Below are 17,113 nucleotides of genomic sequence, written 5' to 3' on the forward strand. Positions count from 1 at the left end.
TCTTTGCAGGTGGACTACAGGTGCCAGCGGGCCCTTTATGTCCGGGCATGCTGGCACTTGTGGTTCTCCAAGTGCCAGCATGCTGGGGCAGGCTTGCTGGGATTTGTAGGCCACCTGTAAAGAACAGTATTAGCATACAATGAACCCCGCACCCACCGCCACCAAGGGTGCGGGGCATAGCACTGGGCTATCAGCCCAGTGCTGGTTGTTGCTCGGGAGGGGGGACCCCATTTAGATTTTTTGGGGGCCCCACTTTCCGAGGAATTCCAGCCCTGGGCTGACTGGTTTGGGGGGTGTTTAATGGCATGGCAGGGGGACCCCACACTGAGTGTCTCCCCTGCTATGGCATTATCCCCCCTGGCTGGTTCTGCCTGGTGCTGGTTTTAGTGGTGTTGGGGGACTGCACTTTTTTTTTCCCGGGGGGGGGGGGGGTGTTTAGCTGCAGTGCCTCCCCAGGCCCGGACCTCACCGCACGTCACTGTTACACATATATATATATATTTTTTTAAAGACGGTCTCATTTTGACAGCTGTGGAACTTCAAAGAAGCCACTGCCACACTTTTTCCTGAGGGGTGGGTGTGGGGGTAGGGGGGCAGCAGGCAGAGGTTTTGCCTAGGGTGACGAGAAGCCTTGCACCGGCACTGGGTATGATGTAATTGTTGTGTTTGCCATACCATAAGCAATGCCAGCGGCAGCTTCCTTTTCAGCTAAGTCCTCGTGCTCGACACTCGGCGAGAGACTCACTAGCGTGCACTGCTCAGGAGAAAGCGCGCGCTCCGAGCACAGGTTGTAAAATACAGTAACCAGGGAAGGGGAGGAGCGTGTGCTGGGCTACGGTTACACACAGTCATATAACACAGTCGTCGTCCTCCTTCGGTTGCCTCTTCGTTTCGTGTAACTGTTGGACGAGCACCCGTCGGTCGGAAAAGAACAGCGAAGATGAGCGACAGCGGGGAGCAGAATTATGGAGACCGGGTTAGTAACATGTTACGTGCGGGATTATATAGACGGATGCAAGTGGCGAGGCCGGTTACAGGGACCCGTAAAGGTAGTGGCGGCCTTTCTATCACAAACGGTCCTTCGTTACGTGCGGTGTTTGTATTTCTGCGTTAGGCATTTTAGTACATTCTTCAAGCAAAACAAGTTGTTTCTTTTTGTTTTTGTTATGTAGCAGCCTAGTGTTATCTCTTCCGAGCGGCCTAGTGACCGCGTATGCGAAGCCGCCGCCATTTTGTGCGCGTTTTCTTTCTAAAATGGCTTCGAGGTGTGGTGATGGGAATGGATTGGCCTGAGAGAGGTGCTTGAGAGTACTGTGGCTACTTGCTCTTTGCTGTGTAGCGAATGGGTGGCTGTGCATCGTGATCTTTCTATTAATGGCGGTGAGTGATTACAGCGTCGTGATCTGTCCGATAATGGTGAGGGTGATGTATTATTACATCAGGTTCCATTTGGAAGTCAATTCCGCGCTCCTCGTGACCGCGGCATAAACTGATAGCGCCACGGATGTATCACAGCTACGTCGATCTTGGCCGTTTTTCCTTTTAATGTTTGGTCTAATTGCGAAGCAGTAGTGTTTTATCTCCCACGCCCTCCTCCCCTCACCGTGTGTACTTATACGTAACCGTGCATGGATTCATACTGTACCCGTAGGAGAAAATACTTTCATACCTTTGTTCTAGAACTTTGCTAAAATGGCATAGGATAATAACAATATTGTACCTGTAATCCGAGTGGACACACTTTCACAACATTAGGACCTGAACATTTTTTAGTAATTTTGAGCAACCGCAAACTCTAAAATCTTAAGTTTTTAGGGCTCTATTCAGCAACCATTTCCCCCATATTTGTGTCCCCCCCCCCCCCAATGCTGCAGTCCCCACTCCTCTTAACTGACCATTTTTTTTCCCCCAAAAAAAATCGCTCTGAAATTGTCTGGGTTTTTTTTTTTTTAGTGAATCGGGCGTAGAACATTAATTTCTCCTTACCCAAAATGATTTTAGTAAAAAGAGTAGAGATACAGGTTGAGTCTCCCTTATCCAAAATGCTTGGGACCAGAGGTATTTTGGATATCGGATTTTTCCGTGTTTTGGAATAATTGCATACCATAATGAGAGATCCTGGTGATGGGACCTAAATCTAAGCACAGGATGCATTTATGTTACATATACACCTTATACACACAGCCTGAAGGTCATTTTAGCCAATATTTTTTTATAACTTTGTGTATTAAACAAAGTTTGTGTACATTGAGCTATCAAAAAACAAAGGTTTCACTATCTCACTCAAAGTCTGTATTTCGGAATATTCCGTATTTCGGAATATTTGGATATGGGATGCTCAACCTGTACTTTAGTTTTTAGAGCCCAGAAAGCTGCCAGGTACACTTGGGGGTGTTGGTTTATACTTGCCCAGTGGTTGCCATTGTCTGTAGCTGCTGGGGTTGGGTGATCCTGTCGTGCTGACCGATCAGCAGTGATAGTCATCACTGGGGGAGGGTGCAAGGAGGCAGAGTGACCTACCGGTCTCTACAGCAGCAGCGGAGGGACGTTTCTCTACCCTACCGCTGCTAACACAGTTTATCTGACTGGTTGCATACCGTGCGACCAGGTCAGATAAAACACTGCCTGGTGTGGTCGCATCTGATGCGACAATGCCGTCAAGTGGTTTAATGGGGACTACAGTCTAATTCCTATGTAATGAGCCCCAAAAAGTTTTTTTTTTCCTTTGTAGCTGGGTTTTACAGTTTGTGATAGCCTTTTATGCATATGGGTGCATTTTTGAAAAAGATTGATCTTGCAATCCCACTCTGAGTCTGTGTCCTCTAGTAAAGCTTTCAGAAATTGACATTGGGCCTAATTCACTAATGCCTAGTACACACTGGGAGATGTGATCAGTGTGCTGAGCGATCTAGCACAGACAGCTCAGCACACATATCTTTCCCGTTGTGTGCTTGGGGGGGGGGGGGGGCTGCCTGCTCATTTTACCCAGCAGTGAAATGAGCTCTGTGCTAGATTATGTCTGCATGCAGGCCAATCTAGCACTGGCGATATATCGCCGTGGGGCATACACACGGAGAGATCCATGCTTAACTTTTAAGCAATCTAGTCACATTGCTTAGAATTTAAGCATGGATCTCTCCACGTGTACCCCCCATTAAGAATTGCAAAGCTGTTTGCAGCAGCTTTGCTGCTTCAATTTTAGCACTGCAAATGCAGGAGGAGGTACACAGCTGATTGTACACCATGGAGTTAGTGACCGATTCACCCACTACCAGGGCCACAACTCCACTACTATTGCATACTGTGAAGTGAAACTTTACAAGTTCTACATATATACCAACTTTCATGCAACACTTCGTAAAAATCGGAGATGGTAAAGTTGGGACGATTTTCAAAATTGGTTCCCTTGACAAGCATGGTTATCTTTATAACCTGGACTGTTAGGGTGTCTTGAACAAAGTTAAGGGCCCTACAGACTGGCAACCCGGGTGGCAGGGGGGGAGGTGACGGGGTCACCTGGCACCATAGCCAATGCATGCTAATATGGACAATCATCATATTGGTCTGCATGCATAAGCAACGGGGCACCAACGATGAACGAGCGCATCGTTCATCGTTGGTGCCTACGCACTGCATGATATGACCGCGTTCTCGTTCATATCGTGCAGTGTTATCTGCCAGTATGTAGGGCCCTTTAGAGACTGCAAGGAAGTAAATATGAGGGTACAAAACCCCATGTTTTCTCTATTTACAGTTGTTAAACTAATTCTCACCTTTCTCGAGTCATTTAAGACCAAGAAATGCTACTTGGTCTATATTGAAACATTAGACTGCGCTGGGCGATTCAGTTAAATATTAATATATACTTGTTCACCAAAAACACACAATTGGCTTCTCTTTAAAAATGTACAACTTACTATAAACATGCATATCTAATAGGAATAGAACAAAATTCTCTTCCTGTTACTTAATTGAACAGGAACATAGGGGGTCATTCTGAGTTGCTCGCTAGCTACTTTTAGCAGCTGTGCAAACACATAGTTGCCGCCCACGGAGGAGTATTTTTTGCATTGCAAGTGTGCGAACGCCTTTGCAGCTGAGCGCTGCAAAATAATTTTGTGCAGTTTCAGAGTAGCTCTGGACTTACTGAGCCCTTGCGATCACTTCAGTCTTTTTGGTGCCGGGAATTGATGTCAGACACCCGCCCTGCAAACGCCTGGACACGCCTGCGTTTTCCCAAACACTCCCAGAAAACGGTCAGTTGACACCCATAAACGCCCTCTTTCTGTCAATCGCCTTGCGTTCGGCTGCGCGAATGGATTTTTTGCTAAATCCATCGCCCAGCACAGATCCTCTTTGTACCTGTATGATGCACCTGTGCATTGCGGTGCATGCGCAGTTTTGCAGTTTTTTTGCCTGATCGCTGCGATAAACTTGAAATGACCCCCCCCCCCCAATAGGCTCAGATATTTTGTATATTCTCTACAAAATATATTGTTAAAGTGATATAACTGCACATATGACCTTTAGAGAGTGTTCTTAATTAACCTCTGCAATTGATGACTGTAGTTTCAAGTCATGGATACCTCTGATCCTTTTTTCTTACGTCCTAGAGGATGCTGGGGACTCCGTAAGGACCATGGGGATAGATGGGCTCCGCAGGAGACATGGGCACTTTAAGAAAGACTTTAGGTCTGGGTGTGCACTGGCTCCTCCCTCTATGCCCCTCATCCAGACCTCAGTTTGATACTGTGCCCAGAGGAGACTGGGTGCATTACAGGGAGCTCTCCTGAGTTTCGGTCAGAAAGTATTTTGTTAGGTTTTTTTTATTTCAGGTAGCCTGCTGGCAACAGACTCCCTGCATCGAGGGACTGAGGAGAGAGAAGCACCCCGACTTCTGTGAGTTTCAAGGCACTGCTTCTTAGGCTACTGGACACCATTAGCTCAGAGGGATCGGTACGCAGGTCTCACCCTCGCCGTCCATCTCAGAGCCGCACCGCCGTCGTCCTCGCAGAGCCGGAAGATAGAAGCCGGGTGAGTATGAGAAGAAAAGAAGACTTCAGAGGCGGCAGAAGACTTCATGATCTTCACTGAGGTAACGCACAGCGGTGAAGCTGTGCGCTATTGCTCCCATACACCTCACACACTGCAGTCACTGTAAGGGTGCAGGGGGGGGGTGCCCTGGGTAGCATATGAACCTCTTTGGTAAAAGTATATATGTATACAGCTGGCCACTGTATATGTATGTGTATGTATGTATGTAATTTTTAGTGTATTCGAGCGGGACAGAAGCCCCCGCCCCGTCGAGGGGGCGCGGGGCTTCTCCCTCAGCACTCACCAGTGCCATTTTCTCCACAGCACAGCTGAGAGGAAGCTCCCCCGGACTCTTCCCTGCTTCTACCACAGTGAAAGAGGGTTTTAAAGAAGAGGGGGGGGGCACATAATTAGGCGCATATATACATATATACACAGCGCTACTGGGTAAACATATATTTATTGTGTTTTTTCCTGGGTCATATAGCGCTGGGGTGTGTTCTGGCATACTCTGTCTCTCCAAGGGGCCTTGTGGGGGAACTGTCCTTCAGATAGGAGGATTTCCTGAGTGTGTGGTGTCGGTACGCGTGTGTCGACATGTCGGAGGTAAAAGGCTGTCCTAGAGAAGATGGGGAGCAAATGAATGTGGTGTCTTCGTCGACACCTGACTGGATGGATATGTGGAATGTTTTAAGTGCTAATGTAAATTTCTCTATCGTCCTAAGTGGATGCTGGGGTTCCTGAAAGGACCATGGGGAATAGCGGCTCCGCAGGAGACAGGGCACAAAAAAGTAAAGCTTTACTAGGTCAGGTGGTGTGCACTGGCTCCTCCCCCTATGACCCTCCTCCAGACTCCAGTTAGATTTTGTGCCGAACGAGAAGGGTGCAATCTAGGTGGCTCTCCTAAAGAGCTGCTTAGAGAAAGTTTAGTTTAGGTTTTTTTTTCTTTACAGTGAGTCCTGCTGGCAACAGGATCACTGCAACGTGGGACTTAGGGGGGAAAGTAGTAAACTCACCTGCATGCAGAGTGGATTTGCTGCTTGGCTACTGGACACCATTAGCTCCAGAGGGGATCGAACACAGGGCCCAGCCGTGGAGTCCGGTCCCGGAGCCGCGCCGCCGACCCCCTTGCAGATGCTGAAGCGTGAAGAGGTCCGGAAACCGGCGGCTGAAGACTCCTCAGTCTTCATAAGGTAGCGCACAGCACTGCAGCTGTGCGCCATTTTCCTCTCAGCACACTTCACTGGGCAGTCACTGAGGGTGCAGAGCGCTGGGGGGGGGCGCTCTGAGAGGCAAATATAAACCTTATACAAGGCTAAAAATACCTCACATATAGCCCATAGGGGCTATATGGAGATATTTAACCCCTGCCTGACTGGAAAAATAGCGGGAGAAGAACCGCCGAAAAAGGGGCGGGGCCTATCTCCTCAGCACACGGCGCCATTTTCTGTCACAGCTCCGCTGGTCAGAACGGCTCCCAGGTCTCTCCCCTGCACTGCACTACAGAAACAGGGTAAAACAGAGAGGGGGGGCACATTAATGGCTATATATATATATATTAAAGCAGCTATAAGGGAGCACTTAATATAAGGATATCCCTTGTATATATAGCGCTTTGTGGTGTGTGCTGGCAGACTCTCCCTCTGTCTCCCCAAAAGGGCTAGTGGGTCCTGTCTTCATTAGAGCATTCCCTGTGAGTTTGCGGTGTGTGTCGGTACGTGGTGTCGACATGTATGAGGACGATATTGGTGTGGAGGCGGAGCAATTGCCAAATATGCAGATGTCACCCCCCAGGGGGTCGACACCAGAATGGATGCCTTTATTTGTGGAATTACGTGATGGTTTATCTTCCCTTAAACAGTCAGTTGAGGACATGAGGCGGCCGGACAATCAATTAATGCCTGTCCAGGCGCCTCAAACACCGTCAGGGGCTGTAAAACGCCCTTTGCCTCAGTCGGTCGACACAGACCCAGACACGGGCACTGATTCCAGTGACGACGGTAGAAATTCAAACGTATTTTCCAGTAGGGCCACACGTTATATGATTTTGGCAATGAAGGAGACGTTACATTTAGCTGATACTACAGATACCGTAAAAACAGGGTATTATGTATGGTGTGAAAAAACTACAAACAGTTTTTCCTGAATCAGAAGAATTAAATGACGTGTGTGATGAAGCGTGGGTTGCTCCTGATAAAAAGTTGATAATTTCAAAAAAGTTATTGGCATTATACCCTTTCCCGCCAGAGGTTAGGGCGCGCTGGGAAACACCCCCTAAGGTGGACAAGGCGCTCACACGCTTATCCAAACAAGTGGCGTTACCCTCTCCTGAGACGGCCGCACTTAAGGATCCATCAGATAGAAAGATGGAAGTTATTCAAAAGAATATATACACACATGCAGGTGTTATACTACGACCAGCTATAGCAACTGCCTGGATGTGCAGTGCTGGAGTAGTTTGGTCAGAATCCCTGATTGAAAATATTGATACCCTAGATAGGGACAATGTTTTACTGTCGTTAGAACAAATAAAGGATGCATTTATCTATATGCGTGATGCACAGAGGGGATATTTGCACACTGGCATCTCGGGTGAGTGCTATGTCCATTTCAGCCAGAAGAGCCTTATGGACACGACAGTGGACAGGCGATGCGGATTCAAAACGTCACATGGAGGTTTTGCCGTATAAAGGGAGGAGTTATTTGGAGTTGGTCTATCAGACTTGGTGGCCACGGCTACTGCCGGGAAATCCACTTTTTACCCTCAAGTCACTCCCCAACAGAGAAAGGCACCGACCTTTCAACCGCAGCCTTTTCGCTCCTACAAAAATAAGAGAGCAAAGGGCTTGTCGTACCTGCCACGAGGCAGAGAAGAGGGAAGAGACACCAACAGGCAGCTCCTTCCCAGGAACAGAAGCCCTCCCCGGCTCCTGCAAAAAACCTCAGCATGACGCTGGGGCCTCTCAGCGGACTCGGGGACAGTGGGGGGCCGTCTCAAAAATTACAGCGCGCAGTGGGCTCACTCGCAGGTAGACCCCTGGATCCTGCAGATAATATCTCAGGGGTACAGGTTGGAATTAGAGACGGATCCTCCTCATCGTTTCCTGAAGTCTGCCTTACCAACCGTCTCTTCCGAAAGGGAGAGGGTGTTGGAAGCCATTCACAAGCTGTACGCTCAGCAGGTGATAGTCAAAGTACCCCTATTACAACAAGGAAAGGGGTATTATTCCACTCTATTTGTGGTACCGAAGCCGGATGGCTCGGTAAGGCCTATTCTAAATCTGAAGTCCTTGAACCTCTACATAAAAAGTTCAAGTTCAAGATGGAGTCACTCAGAGCAGTGATAGCGAACCTGGAAGAAGGGGACTTTATGGTATCCTTGGACATCAAGGATGCGTATCTACACGTTCCGATTTACCCCGCACACCAGGGGTACCTCAGGTTCATTGTTCAAAACTGTCACTATCAGTTTCAGACGCTGCCGTTCGGATTGTCCACGGCGCCTCGGGTCTTTACCAAGGTAATGGCCGAGATGATGATTCTTCTTCGAAGAAAAGGCGTATTAGTTATCCCATACTTGGACGATCTCCTAATAAGGGCAAGGTCCAGAGAACAGCTGGAGACAGCTTTAGCACTATCTCAAGAGGTGCTAAGACAACACGGGTGGATTCTGAATATTCCAAAATCCCATTTAATCCCGACAACTCGTCTGCTGTTCCTAGGAATGATTCTGGACACGGTTCAGAAAAAGGTTTTCCTTCCAGAGGAAAAAGCCAAGGAGTTATCCGATCTGGTCAGGAACCTCCTAAAACCAGGAAAAGTGTCAGTACATCAATGCACAAGAGTCCTGGGAAAAATGGTGGCTTCTTACGAAGCAATTCCATTCGGCAGATTCCATGCAAGAATATTCCAAAGGGATCTGTTGGACAAATGGTCAGGGTCGCATCTGCAGATGCACCTGCGAATACCCCTGTCACCAAAGACAAGGGTGTCACTTCTGTGGTGGTTGCAGAAGGCTCACCTATTAGAAGGCCGCAGATTCGGCATTCAGGATTGGATCCTGGTGACCACGGACGCCAGCCTGAGAGGCTGGGGAGCAGTCACACAAGGAAGAAACTTCCAGGGAGTATGGACGAGTCTGGAAAAGTCTCTTCACATAAACATTCTGGAACTAAGAGCAATCTACAATGCTCTAAGCCAGGCGGAACTTCTCCTGCAAGGAAAGCCGGTGTTGATTCAGTCGGACAACATCACGGCGGTCGCCCATGTAAACAGGCAGGGCGGCACAAGAAGGCAGGAGTGCAATGGCAGAAGCTGCCAAGATTCTTCGCTGGCGGAGAATCACGTGATAGCACTGTCAGCAGTGTTCATCCCGGGCCGTGGACAACTGGGAAGCAGACTTCCTCAGCAGACACGATCTTCATCCGGGAGAGTGGGGTCTACATCCAGAAGTCTTCAACATGTTAATAGACCGTTGGGAAAGACCAATTGTAGACATGATGGCGTCTCGCCTCAACAAGAAACTGGACAAATATTGCGCCAGGTCAAGAGATCCACAGGCAATAGCTGTGGACGCACTGGTAACTCCTTGGGTGTACCAGTCAGTGTATGTGTTTCCTCCTCTGCCGCTCATACCAAAGGTATTGAAGATCATACGGCAAAGAAGAGTAAGAACAATACTAGTGGTTCCGGATTGGCCGAGAAGGACTTGGTATCCGAACTTCAAGAGATGCTCACGGACGAACCGTGGCCTCTACCTCTGAGAAGGGACCTGCTACAGCAGGGTCCCTGTCTTTTTCAAGACTTACCGCGGCTGCGTTTGACGGCCATGGCGGTGAACGCCAGATCCTAAAAGGGAAAGGCATTCCAGAAGAAGTCATTCCTACCTTGATTAAGGCACGGAAGGAAGTCACCGTGAAACATTATCACCGCATTTGGCGAAAATATGTAGCGTGGTGCGAGGATCGGAGGGTTCCGACGGAGGAATTCCAACTGGGTCGTTTCCTACATTTCCTGCAATCAGGATTATCTATGGGTCTCAAATTGGGATCCATTAAGGTTCAAATTTCGGCCCTGTCAATATTCTTCCAAAAAGAATTGGCCTCTGTCCCTGAGGTCCAGACTTTTGTCAAGGGAGTACTGCATATACAGCCTCCTGTGGTGCCTCCGGTGGCACCGTGGGATCTAAATGTAGTTTTAGATTTCCTCAAATCCCATTGGTTTGAACCATTGAAAAAGGTGGATTTGAAATATCTCACATTGAAAGTGACTATGTTACTAGCCCTGGCCTCTGCCAGGAGAGTATCTGAATTGGCGGCTTTATCTTATAAAAGTCCTTATCTAATCTTCCATTCGGATAGGGCAGAACTGCGGACTCGTCCGCATTTTCTCCCTAAAGTGGTATCAGCATTTCATCTGAACCAACCTATTGTGGTGCCTGCGGCCACTAGCGACTTGGAGGACTCCAAGTTGTTGGACGTTGTCAGAGCCTTAAAAATATACATTGCAAGGACGGCTGGAGTCAGAAAATCTGACTCGCTGTTTATATTGTATGCACCCAACAAGTTGGGCGCACCTGCTTCTAAGCAGTCGATTGCTCGTTGGATTTGTAACACAATTCAACTTGCACATTCTGTGGCAGGCCTGCCACAGCCTAAAACTGTAAAAGCCCACTCCACAAGGAAGGTGGGCTCATCTTGGGCGGCTGCCCGAGGGGTCTCGGCATTACAACTCTGCCGAGCAGCTACGTGGTCGGGGGAGAACACGTTTGTAAAATTTTACAAATTTGATACCCTGGCAAAGGAGGACCTGGAGTTCTCTCATTCGGTGCTGCAGAGTCATCCGCACTCTCCCGCCCGTTTGGGAGCTTTGGTATAATCCCCATGGTCCTTTCAGGAACCCCAGCATCCACTTAGGACGATAGAGAAAATAAGAATTTACTTACCGATAATTCTATTTCTCGGAGTCCGTAGTGGATGCTGGGCGCCCATCCCAAGTGCGGATTATCTGCAATACTTGTACATAGTTATTGTTAACTAATTCGGGTTATTGTTAAGGAGCCATCTTTAAGAGGCCCTTTCTGTTGTCATACTGTTAACTGGGTTTAGATCACAAGTTGTACGGTGTGATTGGTGTGGCTGGTATGAGTCTTACCCGGGATTCAAAATGCCTCCCTTATTGTGTATGCTCGTCCGGGCACAGTACCTAACTGGAGTCTGGAGGAGGGTCATAGGGGGAGGAGCCAGTGCACACCACCTGACCTAGTAAAGCTTTACTTTTTTGTGCCCTGTCTCCTGCGGAGCCGCTATTCCCCATGGTCCTTTCAGGAACCCCAGCATCCACTACGGACTCCGAGAAATAGAATTATCGGTAAGTAAATTCTTATTTTCTTTAACGTCCTAGTGGATGCTGGGGACTCCGTAAGGACCATGGGGAATAGACGGGCTCCGCAGGAGACTGGGCACTCTTAGAAATATTTAGTACTACTGATGTGCACTGGCTCCTCCCTCTATGCCCCTCCTCCAGTTAGAATCTGTGCCCGGACAGAGCTGGGTGCATTTTAGTGAGCTCTCCTGAGCTTGCTAATAAATTATTTTAGTTAGGTTTTTTATTTTCAGAGAGCTGCTGCTGGCAACAGACTCTCTGCTACGTGGGGCTGAGGGGAGAGAAGCAAACCTACTAACTGCGGCTAGGTTGCGCTTCTTAGGCTACTGGACACCATTAGCTCGAGAGGGATCGAACACAGGAACCTAACCTTGTCGTCCGTTCCCGGAGCCGCGCCGCCGTCCCCCTCGCAGAGACAGAAGCCGGCGGGTTGAAGCAAGAAGACGTCAAAATCGGAGGCAGACGACTCCTGTCTTCATATGAGGTAGCGCACAACACTGCAGCTGTGCGCCATTGCGCCCACACTAACCCACACACTCCGGTCACTGTAGGGTGCAGGGGGGGGGGGTGCCCTGGGCAGCAATTAAGTACCTCCTGGCAAAAGCAGCATATATACAGTTGGAAACTGTTATATGCATGAGCCCCCGCCATTAACTTTACACAAAATCGCGGGACAGAAGCCCGCCGCTGAGGGGGTGGGGCCTTCTTCCTCAGCACTCACCAGCGCCATTTTCTCTCCACAGCTCCGCTGAGAGGAAGCTCCCCAGGCTCTCCCCTGCAGACTCAGGGTAGAAAGGGTAAAAAGAGAGGGGGGGCAGATAAATTTAGCGCATTAATGATATATACAGCAGCTACTGGGTAAACACTAAGTTACTGTGTGATTCCTGGGTCATATAGCGCTGGGGTGTGTGCTGGCATACTCTGTCTCTCCAAAAGGCCTTGTGGGGGTCCTGTCCTCATATAGAGCATCCCCTGTGTGTGTGTGTGGTGTGTCGGTACGCGTGTGTTGACATGTTTGACGAAGAGGGCTATGTGGAGGCAGAGCAAGTGCAGATGAATGACGTGTCTCCGTCGACGGCACAGACACCTGATTGGATGGATATGTGGAAGGTGTTAAATGATAATGTAAACTCCTTGCATAAAAGGTTGGATAAAGCTGATGCCTTGGGACAGTCGGGGTCTCAGCCCATGCCTGATCCTTCAGCGCAGAGGCCGTCAGGGTCTCACAAGCGCCCACTATCCAAAATTGTTGACACAGATATCGACACGGATTCTGACTCCAGTGTCTATGACGATGATGCAAAATTGCAGCCTAAAATGGCTAAAGCCATCCGCTACATGATTATAGCAATGAAGGATGTATTACACATATCAGAGGTAAACCCTGTCCCTGACAAGAGGGTTTATATGTATGGGGAGAAAAAGCAAGAGGTGACTTTTCCCCCTTCACATGAGTTAAATGAATTATGTGAGAAAGCGTGGGATTCCCCCGATAGGAAAGTGCTGATTTCCAAAAGGTTACTTATGGCGTACCCTTTCCCGCCAACGGACAGGATGCGCTGGGAATCCTCCCCTAGGGTAGATAAAGCTGACACGCTTATCTAAGAAGGTGGCCCTGCCGTCACAGGATACGGCCGCACTAAAGGATCCTGCAGTTAGGAAGCAGGAAAGTATCCTGAAGTCTGTTTATACACATTCAGGTGCTCGACTGAGGCCGGCAATTGCGTCGGCCTGGATGTGTAGTGCTGTAGCAGCATGGACAGATAATCTGTCTGAGGAAATGGATACCTTAGACGAGGATACCATTTTACTGACCCTGGGGCGTATAAAAGACGCTGTCCTATATATGAGGGATGCCCAGAGGGACATTTGCCTACTGGGCTCTAGAATAAATGCAATGTCAATTTCTGCCAGAAGGGTCCTGTGGACTCTGCAATGGACAGGTGATTCCGACTCCAAAAAGCACATGGAGGTGTTACCTTACAAGGGTGAGGAATTGTTTGGGGACGGTCTCTCGGACCTAGTTTCCACAGCTACGGCTGGGAAGTCAAATTTTTTGCCATATATTCCCTCACAGCCTAAGAAAGCACCGTATTACCAAATGCAGTCCTTTCGATCACAAAAGGTCAGAGGTGCGTCCTTTCTTGCCAGAGGCAGGGGTAGAGGAAAGAAGCTGCACCATACAGCTATAGTTCCCAGGAACAGAAGTCCACCCCGGCTTCCACTAAATCTACCGCATGACGCTGGGTCTCCAACAGGAACCAGGAGCGGTGGGGGCGCGTCTCCGAAATTTCAGCCACCAGTGGGTTCGCTCACAGGTGGATCCCTGGGCTATACAGATTGTGTCTCAGGGATACAAGCTGGAATTCGAAGTGATGCCCCCTCACCGTTACCTCAAATCGGCCCTGCCAGCTTCCCCCATGGAACGGGAAGTAGTGTTAGCGGCAATTCACAAGTTATATCTCCAGCAGGTGGTGGTAAAGGTTCCCCTCCAACAAGGAAGAGGATACTATTCCACAATGCTTGTGGTACCGAAACCAGACGGTTCGGTCAGACCCATATTGAATTTAAAGTCCCTGAACATTTATCTGAAAAGATTCAAGTTCAAAATGGAATCGCTCAGAGCGGTCATTGCATGCCTGGAAGAGGGGAATTTTATGGTGTCTCTGGACATCAAGGATGCTTACTTGCATGTCCCCATTTATCCACCTAATCAGGAGTACCTCAGATTTGTGGTACAGGACTGTCATTACCAATTCCAGATGTTGCCATTTGGGCTTTCCACGGCACTGAGAATATTTACAAAGGTAATGGCAGAAATGATGGTGCTCCTTCGAAAGCAAGGAGTCACAATTATCCCATACTTGGGCGATCTCCTCATAAAGGCGAGGTCCAGAGAGTAGTTGCTAATCAGCGTAGAACACTCTCAGGAAGTGTTGCAACAGCACGGCTGGATTCTGAATATCCCAAAGTCGCAGCTGATTCCTACAACGCGTCTGCCTTTTCTGGGCATGATTCTGGACACAGACCAGAAGAAGGTGTTTCTCCCGGCGGAGAAGGCTCAAGAGCTTGTGACTCTAGTCAGAGACCTCTTAAGACGGAAACAGGCGTCTGTGCATCCCTGCACGAGAGTCCTGGGAAAGATGGTGGCATCATACGAAGCCATTCCCTTCGGCAGGTTCCATGCGAGGATCTTTCAGTGGGATCTGTTGGACAAGTGGTCCGGATCGAATCCCTAGATGCATCGGCTGATCACCCAGTCTCCGAGGGCTAGGGTGTCTCTTCTGTGGTGGCTACAGAGTGCTCACCTTCTCGAGGGCCGCAGGTTCGGCATACAGGACTGGGTCCTGGTGACCACGGATGCAAGCCTCCGAGGGTGGGGGGCAGTCACTCAGGGAAGAAACTTCCAAGGATTGTGGTCAAGTCAGGAGGCTTGTCTGCACATAAATATCCTGGAACTAAGGGCCATATACAACGCCCTGAGTCAAGCAGAGCCTCTGCTTCGCAACCAACCGGTGCTGATTCTGTCAGACAACATCACTGCAGTGGCTCATGTAAACCGCCAGGGTGGCACAAGAAGCAGAGTGGCGATGGCGGAAGCCACCAGGATTCTTCGATGGGCGGAGAATCCCATGCAAGCACTGTCAGCAGTGTTCATTCCGGGATTGGACAACTGGGAAGCAGACTTCCTCAGCTGGCACGACCTCCACCCGGGAGATTGGGGACTTCATCACGAAGTCTTCACTCAGATTACAAATCGATGGGAACTGCCACAGGTAGACATGATGGCGTCCCGTCTCAACAAAAAGCTACAAAGGTATTGCGCCAGGTCAAGAAACCCTCAGGCGATGGCTGTGGGACGCACTGGTAACACCGTGGGTGTTCCAGTCGGTCTATGTGTTTCCTCCTCTTCCTCTCATACCCAAGGTGCTGAGAATCGTAAGAAAAAGAGGAGTGAGGACAATACTCATTGTTCCGGATTAGCCAAGAAGGACTTGGTACCCGGAACTGCAAGAAATGCTCAGAGGACCCGTGGCCTCTGCCTCTCAGACAGGACCTGTTGCAACAGGGGCCCTGTCTGTTCCAAGACTTACCGCGGCTGCGTTTGGCGGTTGAACGTTGGATCCTAACTGAAAAGGGCATCCCGGATGAAGTGATTCCTACGCCTGACTGGGTGGATATGTGGAATGTTTTAAGTGCTAATGTAAATTTGTTGCACAAAAGGTTGGACAAAGCCGAGTCCAGGAATTATGCAGAGTCAGGCCCTGCCTGCCCCTATGTCGCAGGGAGCTTCGGGGTCTCAAAAGCGCCCACTATCCCAAATACACATGTATAAGGGAAAGAAACCTGAGATAACCTTCTCCCCCCCCCCCCCTCACATGAGTTGAACGAATTATGTGAAAAAGCTTGGGAATCTCCAGACAAAAAACGGCAGATTCCCAAAAGGATTCCTATGGCGTATCCTTTCCTACCAACGGACAGGATACGGTGATAATCCTCCCCTAGGGTGGAAAAAGCATTGACACTCTTATCCAAAAAGGTAGCGCGGCCATCTCAAGATACAGCTACCCTCAGGGATCCTGCTGACTGCAAGCAGGAGATATCCTTGAAGTCCATTTGCACACATTCTGGTACCTTTCTCAGACCGGCAATTGCGTCGGCCTGGGTTTGTAGCGCTGTAGCAGCATGGACAGATACCTTTATCAGCGGAAATTGAGACCCTAGATAAGGATACCATTTTATTGACCCTAGGGCATATAAAAGATGCTGTCTTTTATATGAGAGATGCTCAAAGACGCTATGTCGACTTCTTCTAGACTAGTCCTATGGACCCGGCAATGGACAGGTGATGCCGACTCAGAGGTATATCGAGGTTTTACCTTACAGGGGTGAGGAATTGTTTGGGGAAGGTCTCTCGGACCTGGTCTCCACAGCTACAGCTGGTAAATCTAAATTTTTGCTTTATATTACCTCACAGCCTAAGAAAGCACTGCTTTTCCAAATGCAGTCCTTTCGATCACAAAGAAACAAAGTACGAGGGGCGTCCTTTCTTGCCAGAGGTAAGGGCAGAGGAAAAAAGCTGCACAACACAACTAGTTCCCAGGAACAGAAGTCCTCCCCGGCCTCTGCAAAATCCACCGCAGGACGCTGAGGCTCCGCTAAAGGAGTCCGCCCCAGTGGAGGCACGTCTTCGAATTCTCAACCACATCTGGGTTCACTCGCAGGTGTATCCCTAGGCAATAGAAATTGTTTCTCAGGGTTACAAGCTGGAATTCGAAGAGGTGCCTCCTCGCCGGTTTTTCGAATCGGCCCTGCCAGCTTTTCCCCAGGAAGGGTAGATAGTGTTAAATGCAATTCACAAATTGTATCTTCAACAGGTGGTGGTCAAGGTTCCCCTGCTTTCTCTAACGTCCTAGTGGATGCTGGGGACTCCGAAAGGACCATGGGGAATAGCGGCTCCGCAGGAGACTGGGCACAAAGTAAAAGCTTTAGGACTAGCTGGTGTGCACTGGCTCCTCCCCCTATGACCCTCCTCCAAGCCTCCGTTAAGATTTTGTGCCCGAACGAGAAGGGTGCAATCTAGGTGGCTCTCCTGAGCTCCTTAGAGTAAAAGTTTTAAATAGGTTTTCTCTATCGTCCTAAGTGGATGCTGGGGTTCCTGAAAGGACCATGGGGAATAGCGGCTCCGCAGGAG

The 17,113-nt window shown here is 49.2% G+C and overlaps 1 protein-coding gene across 2 annotated transcripts in view; it reads left to right on the top strand.

Moving 5' to 3' along the window:
• The first annotated feature begins 776 nt into the window (after positions 1 to 776).
• The window catches only part of TRA2B (transformer 2 beta homolog), a 127,863-nt gene continuing 111,526 nt past the window's right edge, over positions 777 to 17,113 (top strand). The window contains exon 1 of one of the 2 annotated variants that reach the window (XM_063934125.1): positions 777 to 976. In XM_063934125.1, the coding sequence (XP_063790195.1) occupies positions 941 to 976 (36 nt within the window). In that variant the 5' untranslated portion in view covers positions 777 to 940. Of the gene's footprint in view, positions 977 to 1,277; positions 1,381 to 17,113 lie in introns of those variants that run through there. The other variant, XM_063934126.1, reaches the window with a different exon arrangement.

This window comes from Pseudophryne corroboree, chromosome 7, assembly GCF_028390025.1.
Source record: "Pseudophryne corroboree isolate aPseCor3 chromosome 7, aPseCor3.hap2, whole genome shotgun sequence".
Lineage (NCBI taxonomy): Eukaryota > Metazoa > Chordata > Amphibia > Anura > Myobatrachidae > Pseudophryne > Pseudophryne corroboree.